The sequence below is a fragment of the Mycteria americana genome, chromosome 6 (assembly GCF_035582795.1).
Source record: "Mycteria americana isolate JAX WOST 10 ecotype Jacksonville Zoo and Gardens chromosome 6, USCA_MyAme_1.0, whole genome shotgun sequence".
Taxonomy (NCBI): domain Eukaryota; kingdom Metazoa; phylum Chordata; class Aves; order Ciconiiformes; family Ciconiidae; genus Mycteria; species Mycteria americana.
The window spans coordinates 23,297,736-23,321,675 of record NC_134370.1 but is presented as its reverse complement, the minus strand read 5'-3'; the positions used below and the strand labels follow the sequence as shown (position 1 = coordinate 23,321,675).

The 23,940-nt window shown below is 41.0% G+C and overlaps 1 protein-coding gene across 4 annotated transcripts in view; it reads left to right on the top strand.

Moving 5' to 3' along the window:
• GBF1 (golgi brefeldin A resistant guanine nucleotide exchange factor 1) overlaps positions 1-23,940 on the top strand; it is a 111,056-nt gene that overhangs the window by 72,327 nt on the left and 14,789 nt on the right. For all 4 annotated transcript variants that reach the window (XM_075505026.1, XM_075505023.1, XM_075505025.1 and 1 more), the window contains 16 exons: positions 527-581; positions 7,372-7,507; positions 9,768-9,997; positions 10,947-11,115; positions 11,294-11,505; positions 12,195-12,293; positions 12,710-12,904; positions 13,292-13,478; positions 13,953-14,090; positions 14,645-14,733; positions 17,920-18,122; positions 18,574-18,697; positions 19,001-19,126; positions 19,737-19,819; positions 22,066-22,302; positions 23,226-23,319. In XM_075505026.1, the coding sequence (XP_075361141.1) occupies positions 527-581; positions 7,372-7,507; positions 9,768-9,997; positions 10,947-11,115; positions 11,294-11,505; positions 12,195-12,293; positions 12,710-12,904; positions 13,292-13,478; positions 13,953-14,090; positions 14,645-14,733; positions 17,920-18,122; positions 18,574-18,697; positions 19,001-19,126; positions 19,737-19,819; positions 22,066-22,302; positions 23,226-23,319 (2,377 nt within the window). The remainder of the gene's footprint in view (positions 1-526; positions 582-7,371; positions 7,508-9,767; positions 9,998-10,946; positions 11,116-11,293; positions 11,506-12,194; positions 12,294-12,709; positions 12,905-13,291; positions 13,479-13,952; positions 14,091-14,644; positions 14,734-17,919; positions 18,123-18,573; positions 18,698-19,000; positions 19,127-19,736; positions 19,820-22,065; positions 22,303-23,225; positions 23,320-23,940) is intronic.

The following is a 23,940-nucleotide window of genomic DNA, read 5'->3' as shown; positions in this document are numbered from 1 at the left end:
AAAGCATTCAGCTTAAACTTAGATCCACTGTGCACTATAATTGTGTTTATATGATGCAGAATAGAGGGTAACTACTGGGGTTTCTACAAAGTTAATGAAAAGGGTTGCCATGACTAGTAATAACATGTACACTGCAAGAGTCCTTGTGTGGATGACACTCTGGCTCAGCAGCTGTTTTTAGCAACATCAGAGAAACCTGTTTTGAACCAATCTGATTAGTCCACTGCTGAAAACATACACTGAAGGAACAGAAACTGTACGTACATGACCATTAACAATTAAAATCAATATAGCAAAACTGCCATTAGCAGTAATAGCATGCAAAGCACCTCTCATCTATACTTGTTTTTTTTCCCTCAGCAGATTTTGGCAGGAAAAGAAACTAAGAACGTCTCTTTTTGTGGAGAAAACCTAATTTTGGTTTTCTAGTATCTCTCTGGAAAGACCAGTCTATTTTTTTTTTTTTTTTGCCCTTTTTGTTAACCCAAGAAAGTTTATATATTTTGGCGGCTTCTTTGTCTTTCAGGTTGCCTCAGTTTAAAGAAGAACCTAAAAGCTACATGGGAACAAACATGAAGAAGGTAAAACTCAGCACTGTGTTGGTTGTCCTGCTCTTGTCTCGGGCTTGTGCTCATCTCCATATTGTTTGTTTTCACACTTGTGTTTCTTCATTCCTGCAAGTCCCTAGTTCACTGAAAGAGCATGTTTAACCCCATAAATGGACATAGCTTCATTAATTCTGTGGGATTAAGCCCACCTGGTCCAGTAGTGAATCTTGTTAATGAGACTGCTGCCTAAGTGAGTCAGTCTGGATTCTGGGAACAGCCATCAGCTGCTGTGGGCTAGAAAACCCCAGCAAGTTGTGGGACCTGATGGTGGCGTCTTCTGATCATTTGCTGTCTTCTGCTGTCTCTCCAGCTTCTTTCTCATCTTTCTTCATTCACTATAGGTCTAATACTGAGCTCTCGGGATGTATTTGTCCAGTTCTCCCTATGCAGAAAGGAAACTTTTTGAGGCTGGTGAAACAGCACGAAAGCATTATGAAATTGGGCCATTGTAGAAAAAGCTTTGGTGGCTTCTGGAAGGGGCAGCATTCTGTAGCAAAAAGCTTAGTTCACATGGGCAATGCCATCTCTATTAGCAGCCAGATCAAAGTAGACTGTTATTTTCCTCCCTTTTCCTAAATGCACAGTTTTCTGAGGGTAGAAGGTCTGGGTTTGTTCAACACCATCATCTCCCTCTATACAGTGAGGTTTTAGTAGCTGTATTCAGTATGGCAAATACCATAAATGTGACCATATGTGATTATTAATGAAAGAATTTCCTAGATGGAGGGAGGTCCACTTGAGGAACTCCATATATGCTTGTATACACAATATATATATATATATATACTTCATATTCCATATAAAGAATGTCAGTAAAAATACAGGATTCTGCTGTTGAGAGCAACAGGATGGGAAGAAGAGTGCTAGAGAAGAAATAACCACCTCTGAACTTATGCTGAATATACTATTTATAGCATTATAACTTCCACTCTGTTTTTATTTTTAATGAGTTGAGAAAGTGGCAACATCGGGTAAATGTACATTTTGGAGCCAGTATAGCAGTGTTTTGAGAGTCTGAATGCTTACTTGCAGGAACCTGAAACTAGCTTGGGGCTTTAGTTCTTGTGTAGTAACCTAATGATTGCTTGTTTCCCTTGCTGTGGGAGAAAAGTGGCAAGATTTGTGATGATGGTAGGTTGGCCTAAGGAAAGCTAAATGAGATCAGGCTAATGTACTGCAGGTATCAGAATTTGTCATGGTCTGTGTAGAGAAGGTGTAATGTGAAGGTGAATTTTAATTCAGGAGTCTACCCTTATCAAGTGATGGCTGCTCCCAGCTCGGTTAAGTGATGCTCTGTCTTGTGTCTTGATCTGTGCCGTTACCTTGTACTGTCTCTTCACTGTGCATGCCAGGAGTCTGCCCTGCAGCCTTGCGCTCTGCCAGGTTATTCTCTTTGGGTTTATTTTGTTTTGTTTAAAACATGCATTTGCCTATCTTTCACAGATCTCTTCAGGTCTCCTCTACAAACTGGAGCTAAGTAGTGGGGAACAGCCCAAAGCCCTGAACCAATTAGAGAGGGTATTGCTCTTTAAGAACCTGAAGGTCTCTCTCTCCCTTCTCCCTTCTTACCTTACTCCCCTCTTCCTTCTCTTGTAAACACCACCTGAGAGATAGTTTTGTTGTGTGCAGCAAATCTCCCTCCACTCATTTGACACAGCATGGCTTTGGGGGACAATGCATGCAGCAGTTGCTTTGCAGTGTTGTGGCTGCAGCTGGGGCAGGCTTGGGAGGGAGAGACCCTTGTATTACTGCAGCATTCAGTGTCTTGGTGAGTGTCACCTAAGACACCATCTTGGCATCCTCTGAAGGAAGGGAGTGGGAGGGTATGGGCAAGATTTGAGTCCTCTATGACAGTGAAAAACTGAAGAAAAGAAACACCAGAAATGTAGATTGCTCTCTGAAGGCTCAAGTGTTGTGTCCTAGCTGTTGATCTTGGTTATAGATGTAGCAGCATACCTGAGGAGCTTCTTGACCCAGTATGCCTTAGACAGTTTTACTCAAGGTGAATCTCTGAGCTTTGTTACTTGGTACAGGACCACAGAGTTCAGTGCTCTCTAAAGCTTTTTTGAAGGAGACTGCTGTACATTTTCAACATCTTTTGCCATGTTTCTTCTGAAATTAAATACAGTTCCCAGCACAGTATTTGCTAATGTGGGATGAGTGGGGCCGAACTGAATTATGAAATGTTAGTCCCTGCTAGTTCCCCTAGAAAATACTCCTAAAGAAATATTGTAGGCCTGCAGATTCTTGTTTTCAGACTGAACATAGAAACCCTGAGAAACTAGCTTAGATGGGACCCTTCTCAGTTTTCCATCTTGGTTCATAAACTTAATATAGCTTTAGTTCTTGTCTGCCCTTAATACTATTTGGTGCAAAAGGAGCTGAACAGAACATTTAGAGATGCATTTGCCATTCCTTTGTCCTGTGTCTATGGTCAGGACAGTTTGGAAAGACAGTGGCTGGAGACTTGCAGATTTATGCAGAGTTACACAGAAGAAAAGACTAAGAAATGTTTCCCTTTGAAATAGAAAGTGTTGTAGCTAAACGTTGGGTTCTGTGGTGGGAGTCAGGAGGAACCCAAATCTGAGTTTTCACAGATTTTGGGGGTGGATTATGTTCATAGTTGCCTAAGATGCATAATTACATTTCACTAGATAAACTTCATTAGTTGTTGCAGTGCAGGCAGGGAGGTAAGTGAGATGACTGGACTGCATCGGTGTCTCCAGGACTTGAATCGTGGACTGCGTTCTCTCTGCATGCTTTTGTGTCTTGAACGCTACTTGGTGTGCTGACCAGTTCCATGCTGCATCTAGAATGAGTTAATGTTTTAGTATAATCACTTTAGTTACTAATCAATGGCCCCTGCCCTTTTCTCTTGAGGCTTACAGTATCTTATGGAAAAACAAACGAGTGCAGGTAAGGTGGCTTGTAGAAAAATGAGATCTCACGGACCCTTTAAAAAGAATTTTGTAGTATTACCTTTTTCTTCACCTTCCTAGACCTTAGCTGGAGTTTTATTGTTAAAACCTCATCTATCAAAGAAAGCATTTGGAATCTTCTAATTTTTTTTCTACAATTTTGTGTACACATTTCTTTATGCAAAGGTAACTCAGGTAAATGTAGTGGAATCTGTACTGAGTTCCAAGATGAATGAGTAGTAGCTCTGAGCTCCCTCTACTCTGATTTCTAAATAATGTTTTTTAAATACTAACTTTAGTTGTTTTTTACTGTGGAAGTACAAGTTTAATCTAATCTGAAGGACACTGATAATTAGAAAACTAATGCAATGATAATATCACTGAGCATTAGAGAGGGAAGGAGAGTTTTAGATTATGTTTAAAATTCAGGATATTTGATCTATTAAATACTATTTACCTGCAGCATTTAGTCAAGAAGGCAACCTTAGGTTTAAGACTGTTAACATGCAACCAAGCTTTCTAGCAAAATCAGGATATGCCTTGGTATTGAAGGTAAAAACAAGCATTAGAAAGAGTTCCTTTAGTCAAAGACAAACTGTAGAAGTTTTTTGACACTTTTATACTAACATAAAAAGCAAGAAGACTGTAACATTTTAATTCAATACAAAATACAGAATGAAAGCTGTTACTTTGCTGTCCTGTGATACATGTATTGTTTTAGAATTCCCAGACTCAGAGTTTTGTTTGTTAAAACAACATATAGCCCCTTGACACTGGTGAAACATTTCTATTAAGCATTTCTGTTTGCTTCTGCAATTTTTTTTAAGCTATGCAATTGTCATTGTAGTTTGCTATCTCTTATTTATAGGAGATAGCAAAAGAAAAAAAAAGGGGGGGGGGGATGATATGGGAGGTAATCCTAGTAAGTAATTCTAATAAAAGGATACCTGTTTGTGTAGAATGTGGAATAGTGGATGGTATGAGATGGAAAAGACCTACTGGGTAATCTCACTTGTCTGTTAAATTGTAAAAACAAAAACAACAACAAAAAAAACCCCAAAACAAACAAACAAACAAAAAACCCCCCAAACCCAAACAAAACCAAACCCCAATACCCAATCCCCCCCACACACACCCCCCCTCCAAAACAAAACCTACCCAAAAACCCAAATAAACTTAGATTTTTGTGTGAATGCTTTATACTTTGATTAAATGTTTGGGATTCTTTAAAAATTGACTGAGACTTTTTGCTTCCCTGACTAAATGGTTTCCCATCCATGTGGCTGTTGTGACTCAGTCTCTGAAAGATGGCACAGGTTCATCAAAATGATGACAGATGGGCATATGTCCCTTATGAAGCTCAAGAGGAGAAATCTTGGAGTTAATACAAAACACAGGACAATCACTAAAAATGGGTATTGTGTCTAAGGAAAAGTGCTTTTTCAAAAGGACTAGTGTTGAACTGAGATGGTATTTGGTGGTATGTGAAAGGGGAGATCAGAAATCGTAATTAAATTGTCAGCTTGAACCTTTTGATAGGATGATTCAAAAGTTACTTGTTTCTCAGGAACATGACTGAGGGTAAAAGGAGTGGGACCGACATGTTTAGCTCCTAGCGATATCTTGGCTCTGTTTTGCTGATTCAATTCTGCACCACCACCCCACCACCCCCCAATTTTTATTAGCAAGTAACTTTTTACCTGGCAAATCATGGCAACAGGATATAGTAGCTAGAAGCAAAGTCTGTTATTTTGAAATTATGTGAAACAGACTTTCTTGGGTTTAACATATAACACTTCCAGGTTTCCTTCCTACTTGAAGTAGTTTGGTACAATGAACCATAAGTCTTCAGATTTTATTTTATAAGTTACTGAAAAGGGAGAAAAAATAAATATGGCTATTTCTAGGATAGTTGGTAGGTAAAGTAAAACTACCTGGTCTAATTAGAAGCTTAAGCCTTTAATGAATAAAGCTATTGGTAATATTTAAGGCTCAGAGAAATTTTTAAATGGAAAGGGAAACAAATGGAGGAGAAACATTAGGAATTGGAAAGAATTAAAGATAAAACATATTTTGTATAGCCCTATGAAGTAGTGAATAGGAAAGATGAGAGAGTGGACAATTTTTACATGAAAGGATTGTGATCCATAAGCATTTTAAAACATTTCGAAATCTACAAAATTTTGTTTTTAGCTGCATGCTTGTCACAGAACTGTTTGTCAGAAGCTGTGATTTAGAAGGAGATTCTTGCTGCAAAATTTGGAAGAAATAACAAGGAGCAAAGTAATTCTGAGTCTGTTGTTAATTAACAAGCTCAAGGAAACTGTAGCATAGCTAAAACTTGGGGATTAGTCGTCCAACAAATACAATTTGTGGTGCAAAGAAAAGTTACACAAATGGTTTGCTGCACTGGGACGTAACATTTTCCCAAGCTTTGTTTAAATGAGAAAAATTACAGGCCATGTACAATGAGTTAGAATTCTAGCTGGAAAAGGGAGAGAGATGGAAAAACAGTATTGGAACCTAGAAGGTTTATTGGCATTTAAGGAGAGGAGTAGCTGGAAGGAGGCAAGTTGTAGAAAAAGGAAGAGACTAAAGAATATAGCTGTCTTCTAGAGAATTTAAGTCTGATGCTAGGGATATAAGAAATGAGGAATATTATAGCCTAAAATATAACTTAACTGTGATAAATTTACAAAGAAGAATACCAAGTAGGGACTGGAAGAATACCAAGTAGGGACTGGTACTGAGACTTGCTGAATGGTTTCCACTACATGCAAAGTACCTGTTCAGTGGTTAAATTTTCACCCCAAATTGAAGAGGTCTGACAGCATCAGAAAAGTTGACAGCAGCTACCAAACCCAAGAGGTTTGCAGGACTGCACTTAGAGGAACTTACTTTAGAAGGAAGCTGTTTTCAGGTGTGTTGTTGCCATTGTCAATGTGACTGAATATCGTATCATTTTTAGGAAGTTCTGGAGTGTCTGTGCATGCCTGCAATAACAGTGCACTGCAGCAAGTGCCACACAGTCTGCATTGCTCCTACTGTGGTTCTTGTTTGCCTGATCAAAGATCTGTATAAGAACTAGGAGTGGGATCCTGGTCAAGAAGTATGTCAAGGGTTAGGTTAGATTTAGATCTGAAGAGGAGTAATGACGGAAGGCAGGTGAAAGCAGAATATGGTTTGTTTCTAAACCACTAGGGTGGTATTTGCAATGTGTCATGCACCAGCAGTGAGTGGAGTGTTAGAGAAACACTTGTTAATGGTGAAAGATACCTGGAGGAAAGTGCACATGGCATTGCTATGAAGGTGAAGAGTGAATTGAGGCAAGAGAGAAGTGACAGAGCTGCAGACTGTGCAGCGTGGGACTGGGTGCTCAGGCTTCATTCTCAGCCTTCTTGTATAGATGGTGAAATTTTAATTTAACATCGAACCTAACTAGTACTTGCTTATGTAATTTAATTGATGCCCTTTAGAATTCTGGAAACATTGGCAAAAGCAAAGAGATTTGACATGTTCCTGTAGGTCTAAGAGAATTCGTTATCCTAATGCAAAGCTAGGAGGTATTGATAGGGAAGAGGGAGTGCTGTGATAATTGAACTGTTAAGAGTAACTGCAGTAAATTGTCGCTTGATTCAGGCATGGAGTGTTGGCTAATATGTGGGCAGTGGGGAGTCAGAGGCTAGTTTGCATGATTTTGAGGTGCTGATTAATTTGTGTGATATATTTAAGTGCTGTTACCTGACTTTGAGGGTTTTGAGACAGTCTTTGTGGGTTGGCTTGTGTAATCCATTGTGCTATGTGGTTTTGCCATACTGATATTCTTAATGATTTATGGTTTTCAGTTGAAAATGAGAGCTGGAGGAATGAGTGAATCGTCAAAATGGAAAAAGCAGAAGAGATCGCCAAGGCCTCCTCGCCATGTAACTAAGGTGTCTCCTGGGACAGAACAACCAGCAGCCAATGCTAGTAACATCGCAGGTAAGTTGAAATCTGTTTCCAGAGACCAGACAGCATCTGCTCTAGAGCTTTTTTGGAATCTGTCTTTATTTCAATTCTCTTAACATCTTGTTCTGCATTAGGTTTTTTTATATTAGTTCTCAGTGACTATAGCAATAAAACATATCATAGCTTTTCAGGTCCAGGAGAAGGAGTTTGAAAGAGATGGAATACATATTGATGGAGGAAAACATGGTCCTGTGGCTAACTTGACAGCATTTCTCTGCCTTCAGCGTGCCTTACAGGGATAGTTTGTTCAAAAGGGAATGGGGACCTGGAGAGGTGGCTGAGGTTATGGGTAGCCATGTGGTGCAGAGGAGTTGGAGGGTGCAGCAGGTACATGGAAGAGATTGAGAACAAGAACATTGGCAAGAGGAGAGCTAAAGGGAATGGAGCTGGGGAGAAGGTTTCCTGCAATAGGAGATTGCTGACTTAAGTGACATTAATCTTTCCTGTGTTCCTGAAGGTTGTACCAAAGGGTGTGGGTGTGGTGGTAACAAGGGAAGAGCAAAGTGTGACTGGGGAAAATATACAGGTAGATCTGAGGGATGTGCAGAAACGTAGGTATCAAGGAGGAGTAAATGAACAGATCTCTCACTGCAGATGTGAAGACTGAAAGTGTGCACCCACAGTCCTTGAAATTTGAATAAAAGGCTACACTCATTAAGGGAAAGGGAAATACGGGGTGCCCTTATGACTGTTATTATGTAGGGGAAAAAAGTAGAGGGAACAGCAAAAGTACCTGAAAGGGGATTGTGTGCAGGAAACTAATGGGTATACACATGAATCTTTTTTCACGTGCTTTGATTCAGCCTGCAGAAGTGATACAGTATGTGACTAGTGCTACGAGCTCAAGAATATAATGTTGGGGGCTTCCATATCCTATTGTTGTGTAGGAGTAGACTAAATAGTTATAACTGTTTTTAAGCTCTCCTCTGGATAAATGAGTCCCTCTGGCTGCAAAGTACTTTCTCTTGTGCACTCTACAATTTGATAGCTCAGACGTAAACATTAACAGTGAAAGGAAAATTGAAACAATAGCTGTGTAAAATACCTAGTTCTGACACTTATTCTGTCACAGGAAACTATTCGGTGTAGTTCCGAGTGTGTTTCTACACAACAGCATGATTGGTGAAAACTAAGGAAATAATAAATGTGATCAAATTGCATATAACTCAGAACATCCATCCAGATGAGAACTTATCTCTACATAAATCATCATTATATTTAAGTTTCCAAGTAGATATTAAATTCCATTGAATAGTATTACAACTCCTGTAACGTTTTAGAGAGAAAGTTGAATTGTGTTACAAAGTCTGTCATTAACTCTGACCTTGTAGTGCTAGGTAATATACTCATTGTGCTTCTTAGGGCAGAATCCTGGCTTAACAGGTGAAAAGAAAGGATTGCAAAATTGATCATGTATTCCATTTCATTTCTTAAAAATCAAGTAACGTCCTGCTACTTAAGATACTTCCAAAAATCAAGTCAGCAATAGAACACCACTGTGAAAAACCATACACATTTCACATGTAAATTCATAACTCTGGTTTGTACCTTTATTTTATTACTGAAGATATCCCTGCAGAATATCTTCACTTTTTAAAATATTTTTTTTACCATTTTTAAGTCTCCTCAGAACCATAAGAACTGCAAATATGTGGGTTTCTTTTAAAGGAAAGCTTAGATTCTTGGAGCACTATCTCATATACAGAAAAAGTAAAAATACTTCACTGCTCTGTGTCAGACCCATTTGAATTCTATTGCAATTCCATCTGTTTAAGGAGAATTAAAGAAATAGGTCTTGCCTTACAATCAGGTTAAAAATTCTCACTTTGAAGGAACGACTCATTCTTGCTGTAAGTCTTTAAAGTGGTTGTGCCATTGTATCCAAGAATAAACTACACCTTTTGGACTATTTTCAGATTTCTTCTTAATTATAGAAAACCTCTGCACCCTTTATCTAACTGTGAATGATCTTATTTGCTGTCTGTTAGATTCCAACTATTGTATTTTAATTTCAAGAACTGCTAGTATCTCACCTGTTCATCTATTTGATTCATTCATACCTGGCAAAAGAGAACTTAATTTATCTACATTCTCTGCATTAATGTGTAACTATCTGAGATGATTTGTAGTGTGAAGTAGTAATCAAAGTAATTCTTTGTTGCTGTATTCAATGCATGAACTTGTGGTCGAGGGACAGAATAATACTGATCTTTTTGCTTCTGTTTCTCATCAGCAAGTGGAGTTACTTTCATAGATGCTCCTTCTCCCAGCTCCTCTGGGAGCTCAGAAAATACTTCATCGGCAGTCAGCCCTGCTACAGACAGTGGTTTGGAGTTGTCCTCGCAGACTACCTCCAAGGAAGACCTGACAGACTTGGACCAAGTCACTTCTTTGGGACTTAATGCAGGAATGCCTTCAAATGAGGCCAAAGTCACCGAAAATCAAAATCAGCCCGAACTCCAGGTACATGGATATAACTTACAGAGAAAAGTTCCAACTCCCAGCATAATCAGTTGTGCATTTAGCACACTTACTCTCTTTCTCTCTTTTTGGTCATAATGTTTATATTCTGTTTCAAGGCTTAGGATCAGAATAAAACATCCTTTGCTGTGATTTGTAAATTCACAAACGTTCATTCTGTGTTTTCTCTTGAGACCATCCCCATTGGCTCAGAAGTTGTAACTGTGCAGCCCAACAATGCACCTACGTACCTAGTTGTACTTCTGCCAATACCATCAACCTTAATTAAAGGAGAAACTGTTAGGGGGAAACATAGAGGAAATCTGCAGGAGAACTCATTTTACTATCTTTAGTGAACAATTTTTCTTGAGCTTGTAGAAATTCAGCTGTTGGTGTTTGTGCATGTGCATTGCTGTTGCTGTGAAATATAACTAACCTGAACCAAGGCCTTTGTCAGTAAGTTTTCCTCTGTTTTGTCTCCACTTCCCCTGCAACGGTGATACTGTTGAGAGGATGGATTAGAACTGCGGGGAACCTTTCAGAGCTGCAGATATTTTGAATGGTAAAAATGCTAAGAAGGCATAGATAGAAATAGTGTGCTGAAATTATGTAGCATTTAAAACCAAAATATGAGCCAAGTCCTAACCTCAGGGGCAGTAAGAACTGATAGGTTATAGGAGTATCTTCAAAGTAAAGTCTTTAGTCTCGCAACCTAGTGAGGTAAAATAGGTGAGAACCAGATGGACGTGAAAGGGCAGACAGGGCTGCAGATTATCTAGAGGTGCTCTTTTCTCTTAAATTTTTGTTTTCTTGCTCCTCTTCCATGAATGACCTGTGTAGTTTTAATAATTCTGAATGAACTGTGAACAAGTAAGCCTTTGTTTTAGCTTGTCTAGTGCTTGTTAACTCTTGTTTTGCTTCTTTCATTCTCAAATGACTGATATCAATGAAGAATGGAAGTCTGAGGGAGGAGAAGATCCAGTCAGCTTCTGTCGAGTCTATCCCCGAGGTCCTAGAGGAGTGCACATCTGTAGCAGAACATTCTGACTCTGCCTCAGTTCATGACATGGACTATGTAAATCCCAGAGGAGTACGTTTTACTCAGTCTTCCCAAAAAGAAGGTGAGGGGTGGGCGATGTTGCTGAAGTTGTTTCTCCTTTCCACTATTCTGTTTCACTTTCTGCTGAGAGGGTTATAAGCTCCTGTTCCTCGGCTGGTCCGTAACAATTGCATTTGTAACACTTGTTAGGCACCTGCAAAAAGCAAAGTTAAGAGTGCTAATCTCTCACTTTCCTTTAGGAGCAGCACTTGTCCCATATGGACTACCATGTATTAGAGAACTGTTCCGCTTTCTTATCTCACTCACCAACCCTCATGACCGCCACAACTCTGAGGTGATGATCCACATGGGGCTGCAGCTGCTGACTGTTGCTCTGGAGTCAGCACCCATTGCAAACTGCCAGTCCCTCTTGGGACTTGTGAAGGAGGAGTTGTGCCGGCACCTATTTCAAGTGAGTCTGGCTTATGCTAGCATGGCATATGGCACTGGGGAGTCAGATACTAATTTGCATCAAAGAGTCTATTGGAATTTAGTATTCTGAGGTTTGGCAGGTCTTGGTCTTCAAATGAGCTCTCTGCTGCATTGCAATGAGAGTTCTGAATTGCACCAGTGAAACAGTGCTGTTGCAAAGCCAGAGAGGTTGTCATGTGCTACTTTCTTCAGACCAGGGCCAAGAAGGATGAAGGTGATTTGAATGAACTGTTACTGTGGGGTAACAACGTGTTTCAATATAATTGGTTTTGAGGTAATCATGGATGCAAGTTACCAGTTTAGTAGTAGGCAGAACCTTTGGAGTACCAAGCTATTAATTGCACAAGGACCATCTCAGAGGCAGGTCTTCTCCCAGGTTCCTTCTCCACTAAGAGGATCTGTGGACTTGGCGAAAGAACAAAGTTGTAGTAGGAAAAGTGCTACGAGAAGCAGAAGGGAATTAAGTGTATTCATCCTCACTAGCAAAAAAAGTGAGATTAGGAGGCTGAATAAGGGATTGTTTTTTGAAATACCATTGCTATGGGAAGCGAAGTGTGGATCTCAAGGCTGTTGCAGGCGATGCCTGCAGTGCCAGAGTACTGCTACTTATAGCACATAATGACTAGCCTTTGTAATTCTTAAAGGGTTTTTTTTTTGTTTCTTGTTCAGCTACTGAGTGTTGAACGGCTCAATCTGTATGCAACCTCGCTCAGGGTGTGCTTTCTTCTCTTTGAGAGCATGAGAGAGCATCTGAAATTCCAGCTGGAGGTGAGTTTTTTTGAGTATCACTGGGTGCCTAGTAATAGTTTCTTGGACTTCAGTTAAATGCATATAGCTGGGCAGTAAGATACAGTTTAAATATCAATTTACCTTTGTATAAATGACTCAGTGGGTTATGGGTAGGCTGTGTAGGCCTTTTCTTGTTGGATAGTAAAATGTCTTTGAGACTGGTGTACTGCACTGCCTGCCTTCGTACTGTTTTTTTAGAACGGTAAATCCAGGTGCACTGAATGGTAGAACTATTTGAAACCTTTCTACAACCTTCTTCAGAATGAGCCATCATTAAAGACGGAGTGTCATGTGGGAAGATGAAGCTTAAATCTACTTCTGTAGTCCTCAAAGCTATTCACTGTCCTGCTTTCTTTTTTCTTTCCTTAAACTGAGCTGCCCTGTGTTTCTGCCAGATGTATGTCAAGAAGCTGATGGAAATAATCACTGTGGAAAACCCAAAGATGCCCTATGAAATGAAGGAGATGGCTTTGGAAGCCATTGTTCAGCTGTGGAGGATTCCCAGTTTCGTGACCGAGCTGTACATTAACTACGACTGTGACTACTACTGTGCCAACCTCTTCGAGGAGCTCACCAAGCTGCTCTCCAAGGTGCTGGACCGCGGGCCAGGGGCTGCCGGCCTCAGCGGGCTGGAGGGAGGGAGCAGCGGGGTGCCGCAGGGGAAGCCAGTAACTCAGAACAAGGGTAAGCGCAGATGCAGATCTTAAGAATGGGAGGGGTTGAAAGATTCGGGGTGAGTAGTCTGTAGAGATGAAGGCAGCCATTTAACATTTGGAAGCAGAAGAGAAAAGAATGGCCATGATGCTTTAATATCAGAGCAGATAAACCATTAAGTATATGCTAGAAAGCTTTGTTTGAAAAGTTCAGTGTGTTCTCTTGTATGCTTTAGGCTTCCCCAAGCTGTGGGGGAAACTTCCTTCCCCCATTATGGTGAGAGAGGCATGAAAGTCGACTAATACTTATATTTTATTTCCCAGAATGCCTTCCCAGTTTCTGGACAGCTGTATACTGTCCATCTGCTGTCTCTGGAAGCATTGCTGACAGTGATAGATAGCACTGAGGCACATTGCCAGGCCAAAGTGCTGAGTAACATACATCAACAAGAGAAGGAAGTTGTCAAATCCAGCCCAGAAACCATGAACAGCACCAAAGAAACCAGCAATAGTAAGACCCCTTTCTTTGATATTTTGATATTAAGCTTAGTCTTGTGCTAAACTTGCAGATCTCATTTTGGTAGCTGACATAGTAAGCTCCTTAAATATATGTTTTCAGTCTTCCTGCTGCATGTTTTATAACTACACACTGATGTTAATAACCTTGCTATTTGCAAAATTTACAGATATTAAAATGTGCCCCTCATGTGAAGCTTTATATAAAGGCCATGGCAAGACTGGCAGTCACAACAGAAGGAGGGTATGCCATGGAATTCATGTAGACAAAATACTGAGGATAGTGAGGAATTGCAGTTACTGGAGGGAACTCCTTTGAATAAGCACATGTTCAGTTTAGGGTGATCGGTTCATTATTTCTCTGTTGCTAGCTTTTTCCTTGGCTTATGTGTTTGTGGTTTTGATTGTTGTTGGAGGGGGGTTTTTTTGGTGTGTGTTTGTCTTGTTTTTTTTTTTTTAACTTCTACAGATGAGAGAGTACTCAGTGAGGGAAAATCTTCCAGTTCAGTCTCAGAGCCAGCTGGGGCATGTCCTCCCACCAGTGGGTGCCTTATGGCTGACCAGATGAAGGAGGGCTGCATGGAACTGGAAGGAGGAAGTGAGGCAGGTAATAGTCTCCATGGTACCCTGACACTCTGAGTGTTTGTATGCTGAGAATGGTCCTGACATTTGCTGACTGATCCTGCTATACTATAGACCACTGTAGCTATTGTGTGTTCAAAATTAGAAGGAGGTATGTGGTGAATATTTGTTTATTATATATGTGCTATATATGCCTACTAACTGTTGCATTTCTTCTGGGAGGGGGTTAGATCTGGTGGGTCACTTTAGGGCAAAAGTGTGTAAAATTCATACCAGTGCTTAGTATGTTTAAGGTAGTCAAGGGCTCTCCAGGGGATCAGTAATTAGGTAGTCAAAATAGCCAGAAAATTAAATCTTGTGGATGTGTGAAATTTTCCAGGATAAGAAGCTACTATGCAATTATGCTGAAGAAAATGTGGGTGGGAGGAATGTAATAATTGAATAGTAGGAGTGTGACTGCCATTTGCAGGGCAGCACATTGCAGCAAGACTCTATGGCTGAAAGTTATGATGGGACACTATAGTGGCTGAGTGCTGCTCTGGGGATAGGTTTGACTGTAATGACGCTTTGTCCTTCTAGCTGAGAAGAGTATCCCCAGGAAGCCCACTCGATTTTCTTGTATCCTTCCAAGCCCTCAGGAACTTATGCAGATTAAGAACAAAAAGAAGGTATGATTTGGAATATACTACAAATGGATCTTTGAGTGTTCTCCTTGTTTCCCATCCCATGTGGGCTTTGCATGACCAGTCATATCTCAGAAATTTTGAGTTCTAGTGTCTGCTGATAAAAATTAAATAATCACTGAAAATCCTGCTATACTGCAGAGACAGCAGTGATCATTATCCGTTCTGGTTTAGCTGTGCTAGAAGTTGCAAGAGGTGTTGGGGAAATTTTGTGGCACAATTTGTAAGCTAGGTCCACCTGATTTCTGGGTGGGAAAGTTGCTGGATCTAGTTTGCATTATGTGGAGATAATCGGGTACTTTCATCAAAAAGGGCAGGTTTCCTGCTCTTATCAAAGCTGTAAATGGGGAGCGTACCAAGAGGCCCATAGTAGAAATTAACAGTCTAGCCTGCTATTCTGATTTGTTTATTCCCATGTTTGCTTTATCATAAGGGTGAATGAAAAGATTGTCTTGATTGTGGCAAACCCATTCTTTGTCTAGATGTCTGTTTCTTTGAACCTCGTTAATCCAAGTTATAGCCTAATCTTTGTACAGCTTTTCCATTCCCTGAGTGGTTCCAGTCTAGGTCTACTGTTGACAAAGGTGCTCCACGCTGATGGCTTTGTATTTACCTGCTGTCTTGTGTCAAACAACGAGTACTGGCCTGCTTGTTCACCTCCAGAGAGAGCAGATGAATAGGATATCTAAAGTCCCTATGAGTTACATGGGACTGGTTTTTTTTTTTGTTGGGTTGTTTTTTTGTTTTTTTTTGTTTGTTTGTTTTGGTTTTCATTCACAGATTTCTTTGTACAGATTTTGTTCTCTTTGCACAACATATACAAGAGGTAGTTAGTAATCTCTCACTTCCTAAGTAACCTAAATTTCATTATGAAAATGACACATATTCTGGATGAAACATGGGTGGCCATAGTAGTTGTGGGGTAAGGAGCCAGATGATATAGTGGAAAAAGATACCAATGTCTTTGAACGATTCATTGGTGGTGAAGAGAGAGGTTTTGATTTGTACCTGACTAAAAGGCTTCTGGCTTCTCTCAGCATAGGTGTTTTTATTTTACATTATTATAAGGGAGTGGTGGTCATATTTGTTTAAACTTACTTAAACAAAAATACCGAAGAAAGTACAACAGATCTCTTTCTGCTGCCATATTAATCTGTGCTTTGTGATCTGCTTTGGCAGTCTCTGGATCTGAATGTAATTTAAGACATTGGTTTCTCTTTAGGAAATCTGCTGCAGTACTTAGGAACTTGGTTCTTTACCTGCAACACAGTGCTGCAGTGGGATAATGCTAAACTGGCTTCCTGAGCCACAAGGACAGTGGGGAGGAAGTGATTGTCAGCACAGTCTTCAAAGGAACCACCGAGTTTTGGCATTAGCTAGTTTCTAAGAAACAAATATTGATTTAGTTACTGTTTCATTTGTAATCCTTTGCTTTGCATTAAATCTAGCTTTCATGGCAGCTTTGCTGATGGACTTTGTGTGAAAGTCCATTGTTGAGAATGGAGCTTGCATAGTGCTTCCACTGTTCTAACTGAAAACCTCTGATAATACTCCAGCTTTACTATGCTGGAAAAGAAGGTTAGAAGAAATCAAGAGCATTGCCAGTGGCTGAGAGTTCCTTAAAGAAAGTTCCAGGTGGCCCTAGAAAAAGGGCAGTGCTTTACACTACAGCAAAGGGGAGAAAGATGTTCATAAATCTCCGTTAGTTTGCCCAGGGAAAATCCTTTCCTGACCCTAAATCTGCTAATGGTTTCATCCTGAGCATGTGAACAGGGCACGCAAAACATTGAGCTTAAGTAATGTTGATGCTAACATGGCACCAGCATGTTCTGCTTCCTTTAACCTCTGAAGTACTAAACATTACCACAGCTGGAAGGAGAAAAAAAACCTAAATAAAAGCAGAAAACAAATTGTGTGTCAAATGGAAGGTTTTCTTTGATGTTTCCAAAGGCAATGACCAGAAGCTCAGAAGCATAGGACTGACATGATTATAAATGCAGTGCAAACTGCCAGCAGGCTGGTCTCCTTTCAGGTGGTCTTAAGAAGTATAACCAGTCCATAGAACACCCTAGGGCTTGGGTTACAACAGCTGAACAGAAATGCTGCTAGTGTCATACAGTCCCTTCAGGCCTGTTATACCGGGACAGCACATGGTTATTATTTTGTTATGCCCTCACTGGCTCCTTGTGTGCTCCATGCTATTTCAGGGTCTGTGTTTCACTACAATTTGAGGATGTTCACACAGGCAGGGGAAGCAGATGCTGGTGGCTTCTGAGGTACTGAGAAACCTGGGGGAGCTAGTAATCATGATGGTCACGAATTTAGTTCACTGGGTCATCGCTAGCAGTTTGATCGTGATAGGAGCTAACAGGGAACTGACATTTATTCTGGTGCCTTAGTAAAGTTCATACAATTGTTTGTGCTTTTGGTTTTTCTGAACACCACCAAGAACATTCAGTTAACCCTTTCTTAGTCAGGTGTTTTATTACACTGTGACTGTGGTACAGTCTAGTTTCCTAAAATAAGAATCAAGCAGGGCAGCGTAGTTGACTTCCCTTCAAAACAAAAAATGCCCCTGCTCTTCCCAGCCTACAGATAGCCTTGTCATGCTGGAATACCAGATGTTCCTGGGACCATGTCTCACTAGCAGAATGTTTTCTGGTTCTTAGTTTAAGCTTTTGCAGCACTTCTTCCTTGCACCTGCTGAATAAGTGCCAAGGATTCTTGCTGCATGTCTCCTGGCAGTGAGGTAGAGTACAAGAGCCTGGAGCCAAAGGGGACAGAAGAGGTCATGGAGCAGTGCTGCTGTTGTAACTGGGTAGACTTGATCTTGCCACATGTATGCGGTTCATCAGAGACCTTCCTCTGCTGTTTACATACTAGAGTAGGTGAGGCATTTGGGGTGGCAGAGCTAATTGCTTGGTGAAATGTCAAAGCTTTCCGAAGACGGCAGCTCATGCTTGCTCTGTCCAGTATTATTTGATAGTGAATCCTTGTGATGAATGCAGGTTTTCTGGCCTTGGTTAGCCTTCTTGCTGGATTACACAGTACAATGAACTTGATGATGCTGAGGTTGATCTATTTTCTAGTTTGCTTTTGGTTCAAATGCCAAGAACAATCTAAAGTAAGAAATGCACTTCAAGCTTCTAATTATCAGAATGTCTCCTTCAGCTTCTGATAACCGGCACAGAACAGTTCAACCAAAAGCCAAAGAAAGGGATACAGTTTCTGCAGGAGAAGAACCTTCTTGCCACCCCCATTGACAACAATGAGGTGGCCAGGTGGCTACGCGAAAATCCTCGCCTGGACAAAAAGATGATTGGGGAATTTGTGAGTGACCGTAAGAACATAGACTTGCTGGAAAGCTTTGTTGGGTGAGTATCTTTCTGTATCTCTTTAATCAGAAAGGGGTGAAAGTTAAGAGTTCAGTCATAAAAAAAGCAGTAGAACAGTAGTTCCTGGAGGCATTGGATTTGTATCGCTTGGTTCTTTGTGTACCACTGTGCCTTAATTCTATGCCTTTCTTGCATATGGTAACACCTTAGATACATATAATAGTATAATACTAAAGCTCCTTTCAGTAGGTCCAGTCTCTGTGAAGACTGGAGAGATGATTACATACATAATCACCTGCAGGATTGTTGACTTACTTTTATTGCTTTTTGCGTGTTCATGGTATATTTCTTCTCACCCTCCCCTCTTTACTGTGTGTTCTCTGTGAAATCTGGTATTCTGATTCTGAAACAAACAAAATCGTAGTCAGTAAGTTTATCCTACCTTTCTCATCCTGTTCCAGTTTCTCATTGCATTTCCTTCTTCTTGCAGGACTTTCAGCTTCCAAGGTTTAAGGCTGGATGAAGCTTTACGACTTTATCTAGAGGCCTTCAGATTACCAGGAGAGGCACCTGTAATCCAGAGACTATTGGAAGCCTTCACAGAACATTGGAGGGTGTGTACTTGGTGGGCAGAAAGCTCAAAACTGTGTTTTCTGGTGCATCTGCTTGCCGCGATGGACATGTCAGACCAAACTGCCTATGTAAGCTTACTGTGCCCTGCAGGCAGCAGCTGTTGTTTTGTAGGAGATGGCAGTGGCACATGGATTTCACGGGTGCTTTTTGGAAGCTGGAGCCAGAGCCTGGGGTTTTTGTTTGTCCCAGAGATGATTCAGTACCATGGGTAGGAAGATGGCTGTCTTGGGTCACTGATATCGCTGTTCCTGTAGGACTAATTTGTGCGTACATTTGCCTTTCAGAAATCAAATGGGTCCCCATTTGCTAATAGTGATGCCTGCTTTGCCCTGGCCTATGCAGTTATTATGCTGAACACTGACCAGCACAACCATAATGTCCGCAAGCAGAACGTCCCAATGACTCTGGAGGTGGGTATTACCAGTGTAGGCATCTGTCTTCTCTGTTTTTGACAGCAATGTAGTACCTATTTTTATTTCAATGGCGTTCTCCCCCCCCCCCCCCCCCCCCCGGCATTCATCACTCCTGTACACAATAAGCTGGTGTGCAGCACTGAAGTTGAGTACGGTTGGAGAGGGGAGCTGTGGGCAAGGGGCGGTCTGAAGAAATACGAGCTTAGCAGACAACTTGCCACGTTCATCAAGGGGCTTGTGTGTGTGTGTGAGCAAACTGTATCCTAAGACATAGTAAGAATGAGAAGATTGTTGAACCACTGTGGGCTTCTGGAGAGTTCAAGTTCTATGAGTGTCAATGCAGTAGTACAGACCTGTCATTCTCATGTCTAGCCTCAGCTAAGCATGTGTTATGTTGTGTCTCTGTTCTTCCCTTGTGAGCAGAGACAGGAGTTGCTGCACACTACTGCCACTAAGAATAGCATTAGTCTTTGAACTTTGAGGCTGCAGGTTGAAGAATGTGGGAAAACCTCCTTCTGATCCCGTGAAAAACAAGTGGAGTACTGATCCTAGCCAAGCAGTTAAAGCTGGAGATACTAGGAGTTAACGTTGGTGTTACTTTTTTCAGGAGTTTCGGAAGAACCTGAAGGGCGTGAATGGAGGTAAAGACTTTGAACAGGACATACTGGAAGACATGTACCATGCCATCAAGTAAGAATCAACCTGTCATCTCCTTGTATGCAGAGAGCAAACTAGAGTTTTTTGGTCTGAGAGACCTCTGGAGAGTACGGAGAGAGACTCATTGATCATGTGCCTGTTTGCCTCAGTCCAGCTTCCAGCTCCATGTGGGGCTGTGGTAACAAGCCTGTCACAATGATTGCACTGGATTTGTATCTTTGGATTCTTGCCATGGTATTTTAATCCACAGAGCTTAAGCTAAAGTTAAAAAATGCGTTACTTCTATCAACATGCAAAAGAATGGCTGAGCACATGTGAAATGCTGTATCTAAGAAGGCTCTGTTCTCCAGACCAAGCCTTTAGACTTCTTTAGAACTTTTTATGTAGTGCCAGAGATAGTATCTCATCCCCAGGACAGCACTGGTGCCCTGACATAACATGTCCAGGTCTGTTTCATATGTTCTGCTTTTGAGGTCTTCGTATGAGGCTGCTGTCTGCACCAATCTCTTCTGCCACCCCTGAAGCTCTTGGCACATTGACCAGTATTTGAGGAGAATTCCTGGTGGCTGAGGCCCTTTTGTGCACAGGCTAGCTCTGGGTGGGGAGCTTTAATAATAGCTCAGAAATCTAGCCAATCAGTAAATCCAGGCCCAGCCAATTTGAAGCTGAGGGGATTACATCTCTGAGGAGACAGGATGTGACTCTGACTCTCAGCTGGTTTCAATCTGCAGTGGCAGGCAGTGGCTCAGGCTGGAAGCAGGGCAGTGCGATTAGGCTGGCTCTCCCTTTTGAGCCTTCTCCAGGAAGGTGGGGATCCTGCCTGTACTGAATATCTAGAAATTCTTCAAGAGGTAGCTCTAGCTTTCAAATAGAGCTCTGGTTTTGATTGGCCTCTCTCCTTTGAGTGTATTCTTAATGTTTTGAGTAGTACCCTGAGAATATCCTCATATCTTTCAGTTGTCTAGTGCCTCTGTCCCAGTCTATTCCCCTTTATCCTCCCTTCACCAGTTACTTCAGCTTTTTCAGTATGCTCTATGGCTAAAACAATTGGTGTATCATTTCCATATTTCTCCGTCTCAGATTGCCCCAGTGTCATAGTTGAGACTGAGGAACTGTTTGGTTTTTTTGTGTTATTAGGGGGAAAAAAAAAATCAGACTGTAATCTGTACAGAGTAGTGCATGATCTCTTCAGGATCTCAGCATTTCACTTTTTAGCACAATTTCATTTCCTGAGACTTTCCAAGCAAACCCATTCACTTGCTTCTGTTAATATTAATCAAATATGGGTTCTTAGAAAAAATACGCTATTGACTGCAAACTTATTTTTCCTATATAGTCTCAGTAATGATTGCTCTTGTCAAAATATGCAGGCACTTGAAACTGAGAAGAGCTTATTTCTTATGCATAAATCAAGAGGGGTTTTTATAGTTGTTGTTAGCACATGAAAATTGCTTCTTTGGCAACCGAAGCACATTATTTTTTGATTGTTGCAGAAAGACCTCTACTTCTCAGATTGGCTGCAATCTACTATTCTTAGTAGATTTGAGACTCTTGTTCAATTAGTTGGTCATTTACAGAGGGTTATCTCTTGTGCAATGTTACCCAAGTCTAGGGAGTATGTATTTAGGCTTGATATATTTTAACCTGGGATTGCAAGTACTACTTGGCATTAATCGTAGTTGTTTTATTATTGTATGGCTTTAATCCAGTTAAGAGTAAGGAGCTGTGGTACCCTGGTTATGAATCACCTATCATACATTTGGTTTCTGGTTTTGTCTTTAATTTTGTACTACTTGGCTTTCTGATATTTGATTTTGGCATAATATGAATATTTGCATTATTCTTATAAAAGGGTACTCATGCCTACTGTTGACTGCAGTGGTATAGCAATTTAATTTCTTTATCTGGGAGTAATGAGATATGCAGAACACTCTAACGGGGTGAGAGTTGGGATGGGGGGGTGAAGCTATGCCAGTGTGCTGTCCAAAATTTTCCATCATTTAACTGCAGTATGTGTTGCGTTTTGCGCTTGTGGTGGCTGCTTCTTCAATACTATCCTTACACAGTTGCTGCTGGGTGCTGCTGAGAGCCACCAGGCTTTATATCCAGCATATCAAAGAGGGGCAGGGGAAGCAGGCAGACCTCGGAAAATAGAATGTTTCAGGAGCTGGCAAAATCACTCCAGAGTGATTTTGGGACCATGTAATGAAAGGCACTGTGTAAATGTTAGGTTTGGCTCAGAATGAAAAATTCAACCTTTCTGCCTTCCTCCCTTGTAGAAATGATGAGATAGTGATGCCAGAAGAACAGACAGGCCTGGTGAAGGAAAACTATATCTGGAATGTCCTGCTACATCGTGGTGCCACCGATGAGGGAATATTTCTCCATGTGCCTCCCGGAAGCTATGACCATGATCTCTTCACCATGACATGGGGGCCAACCATTGCAGCACTTTCTTATGTTTTTGACAAGAGCTTAGAAGAAACAATCATCCAGAAGGCTATCTCTGGTTTCAGGTAACTCTTGCATTCATGAAGACCCAGGAGAGTTAAAGTGTGGCCATTGTCTCCTGTTTACCTACTAGAGACATCACAGTGAATATCAACTGTTACTTTTCCTAGCAATTGAAGAACATTTTATTGTGGCCTACAGTCCTCTAGTTTTGTTCTGTCATTTGTATTGATTCATCCCATCTTGCCCTCTTTTGGTTGCCACTCACTGTTCGGCTTGACTGCTGTGTTGTAATAAATCCAAGTGCCTGGGGTTATGTATTTTTAAACTCCAATCTGGTTTAAAAGACCTGCTGACATAGTTGTGCTGCTTAGAAATGAGGGGAAAAAGTCACTCTTAACTTGCACAGTTACACTGGCAAAATCCCTGTATATGAACAAAACCTCTCGTGTATGAGGCCATAGCTGTGGCTGAATAGGATGGGGGATTTTTTTTTTCTTTTTTCTTTCCCAGATGACCAGTATTCAAAAAACTTGCTATCTGTGAAAACCTGTATTGGAACGATCTTTGGTCATGCTTAGATCCAGACAAATGATGCCTTAAGCATAGTTTTAAAGCTCTGTTAATGTATTGCTGTATCCATGATCTCTTGGAAACTAGACCTTCAACACTACTGCCAGTCTCAGCAATCCTCTCATATGTCAAGACAGGAGATTAGGTATATTGGCTCAGGTGCAAGTGGTCTGTCTTTTTAGACTCACTTCTTGAAAGTGATCCTTGCATCAGCACAGACAAATATCAGGATCTATGGATGAGGATTGAGATTATTTGAGGGATAATAGGAGACTTCTTTACATGAGCATTCATTACGAATGGGTGGAGAGGAAGGTCTAAAATGTCAACAGAGATGCTCTCTGATTTGCTGTCCTGTAGACAGACTTGTCTATGCTGACTTATTACATTATTTTCTGTTTTCTTCTTTCCCCAGGAAATGTGCAATGATTTCTGCTCACTATGGCCTTAGTGATGTGTTTGACAATCTCATAATTTCTCTCTGCAAGTTTACAGCCCTCAGCAGCGAGGTAAGTTTGCAAGGAGGGGAAAGAAGCATGGCTTTTAGTATATCGGAGCTCTCTTCCTCTGTTAAGCAGTAATATTTGCTTATTTTAGTTATCACAATATCTGTAGGTATCCATCAGCTCCTGCCCAGAGTTTTCTGGAGGAGGCAATGAAAAGCGCGTAGCGAAGTAGGACTTCCATAGGACACGTTCAAATATGCAAATTTCCTTCTAGTCACTCACAAGTGGTAGTTTGTGCAGAGCAGAATGTCATGATGTAAAGTGTTTATTCCACCTACTTGACCTGAGGAGACTTAGATCTCCCTGTGATCAAGGCAGTGATCATCCATGGATCCCAAGCAAGTTTATGCATTTCAGCTATTGAATATTTAGTTATAGGGCTTATGTGGTGCCAAGAGGGACTGTTTTGTGAGCTGTCATTCCAAAGCGTAGGGGCTGTGCATCCACCCAGCATAAAGGGGTTAGAAAAACAAATGCTTTGAATTCTCAGTTGGTGTGTGGAGTCTGGTAATAAGATTGGCTGTTAGCCTCACTTTTGGCAAGCTCTAAAGGCCATTTCTGTGGATTGTACTGTGAGAATAAATTCAAGGTACAGTGGTTGGTGTAGGCTTTTTTTTGCCCAAA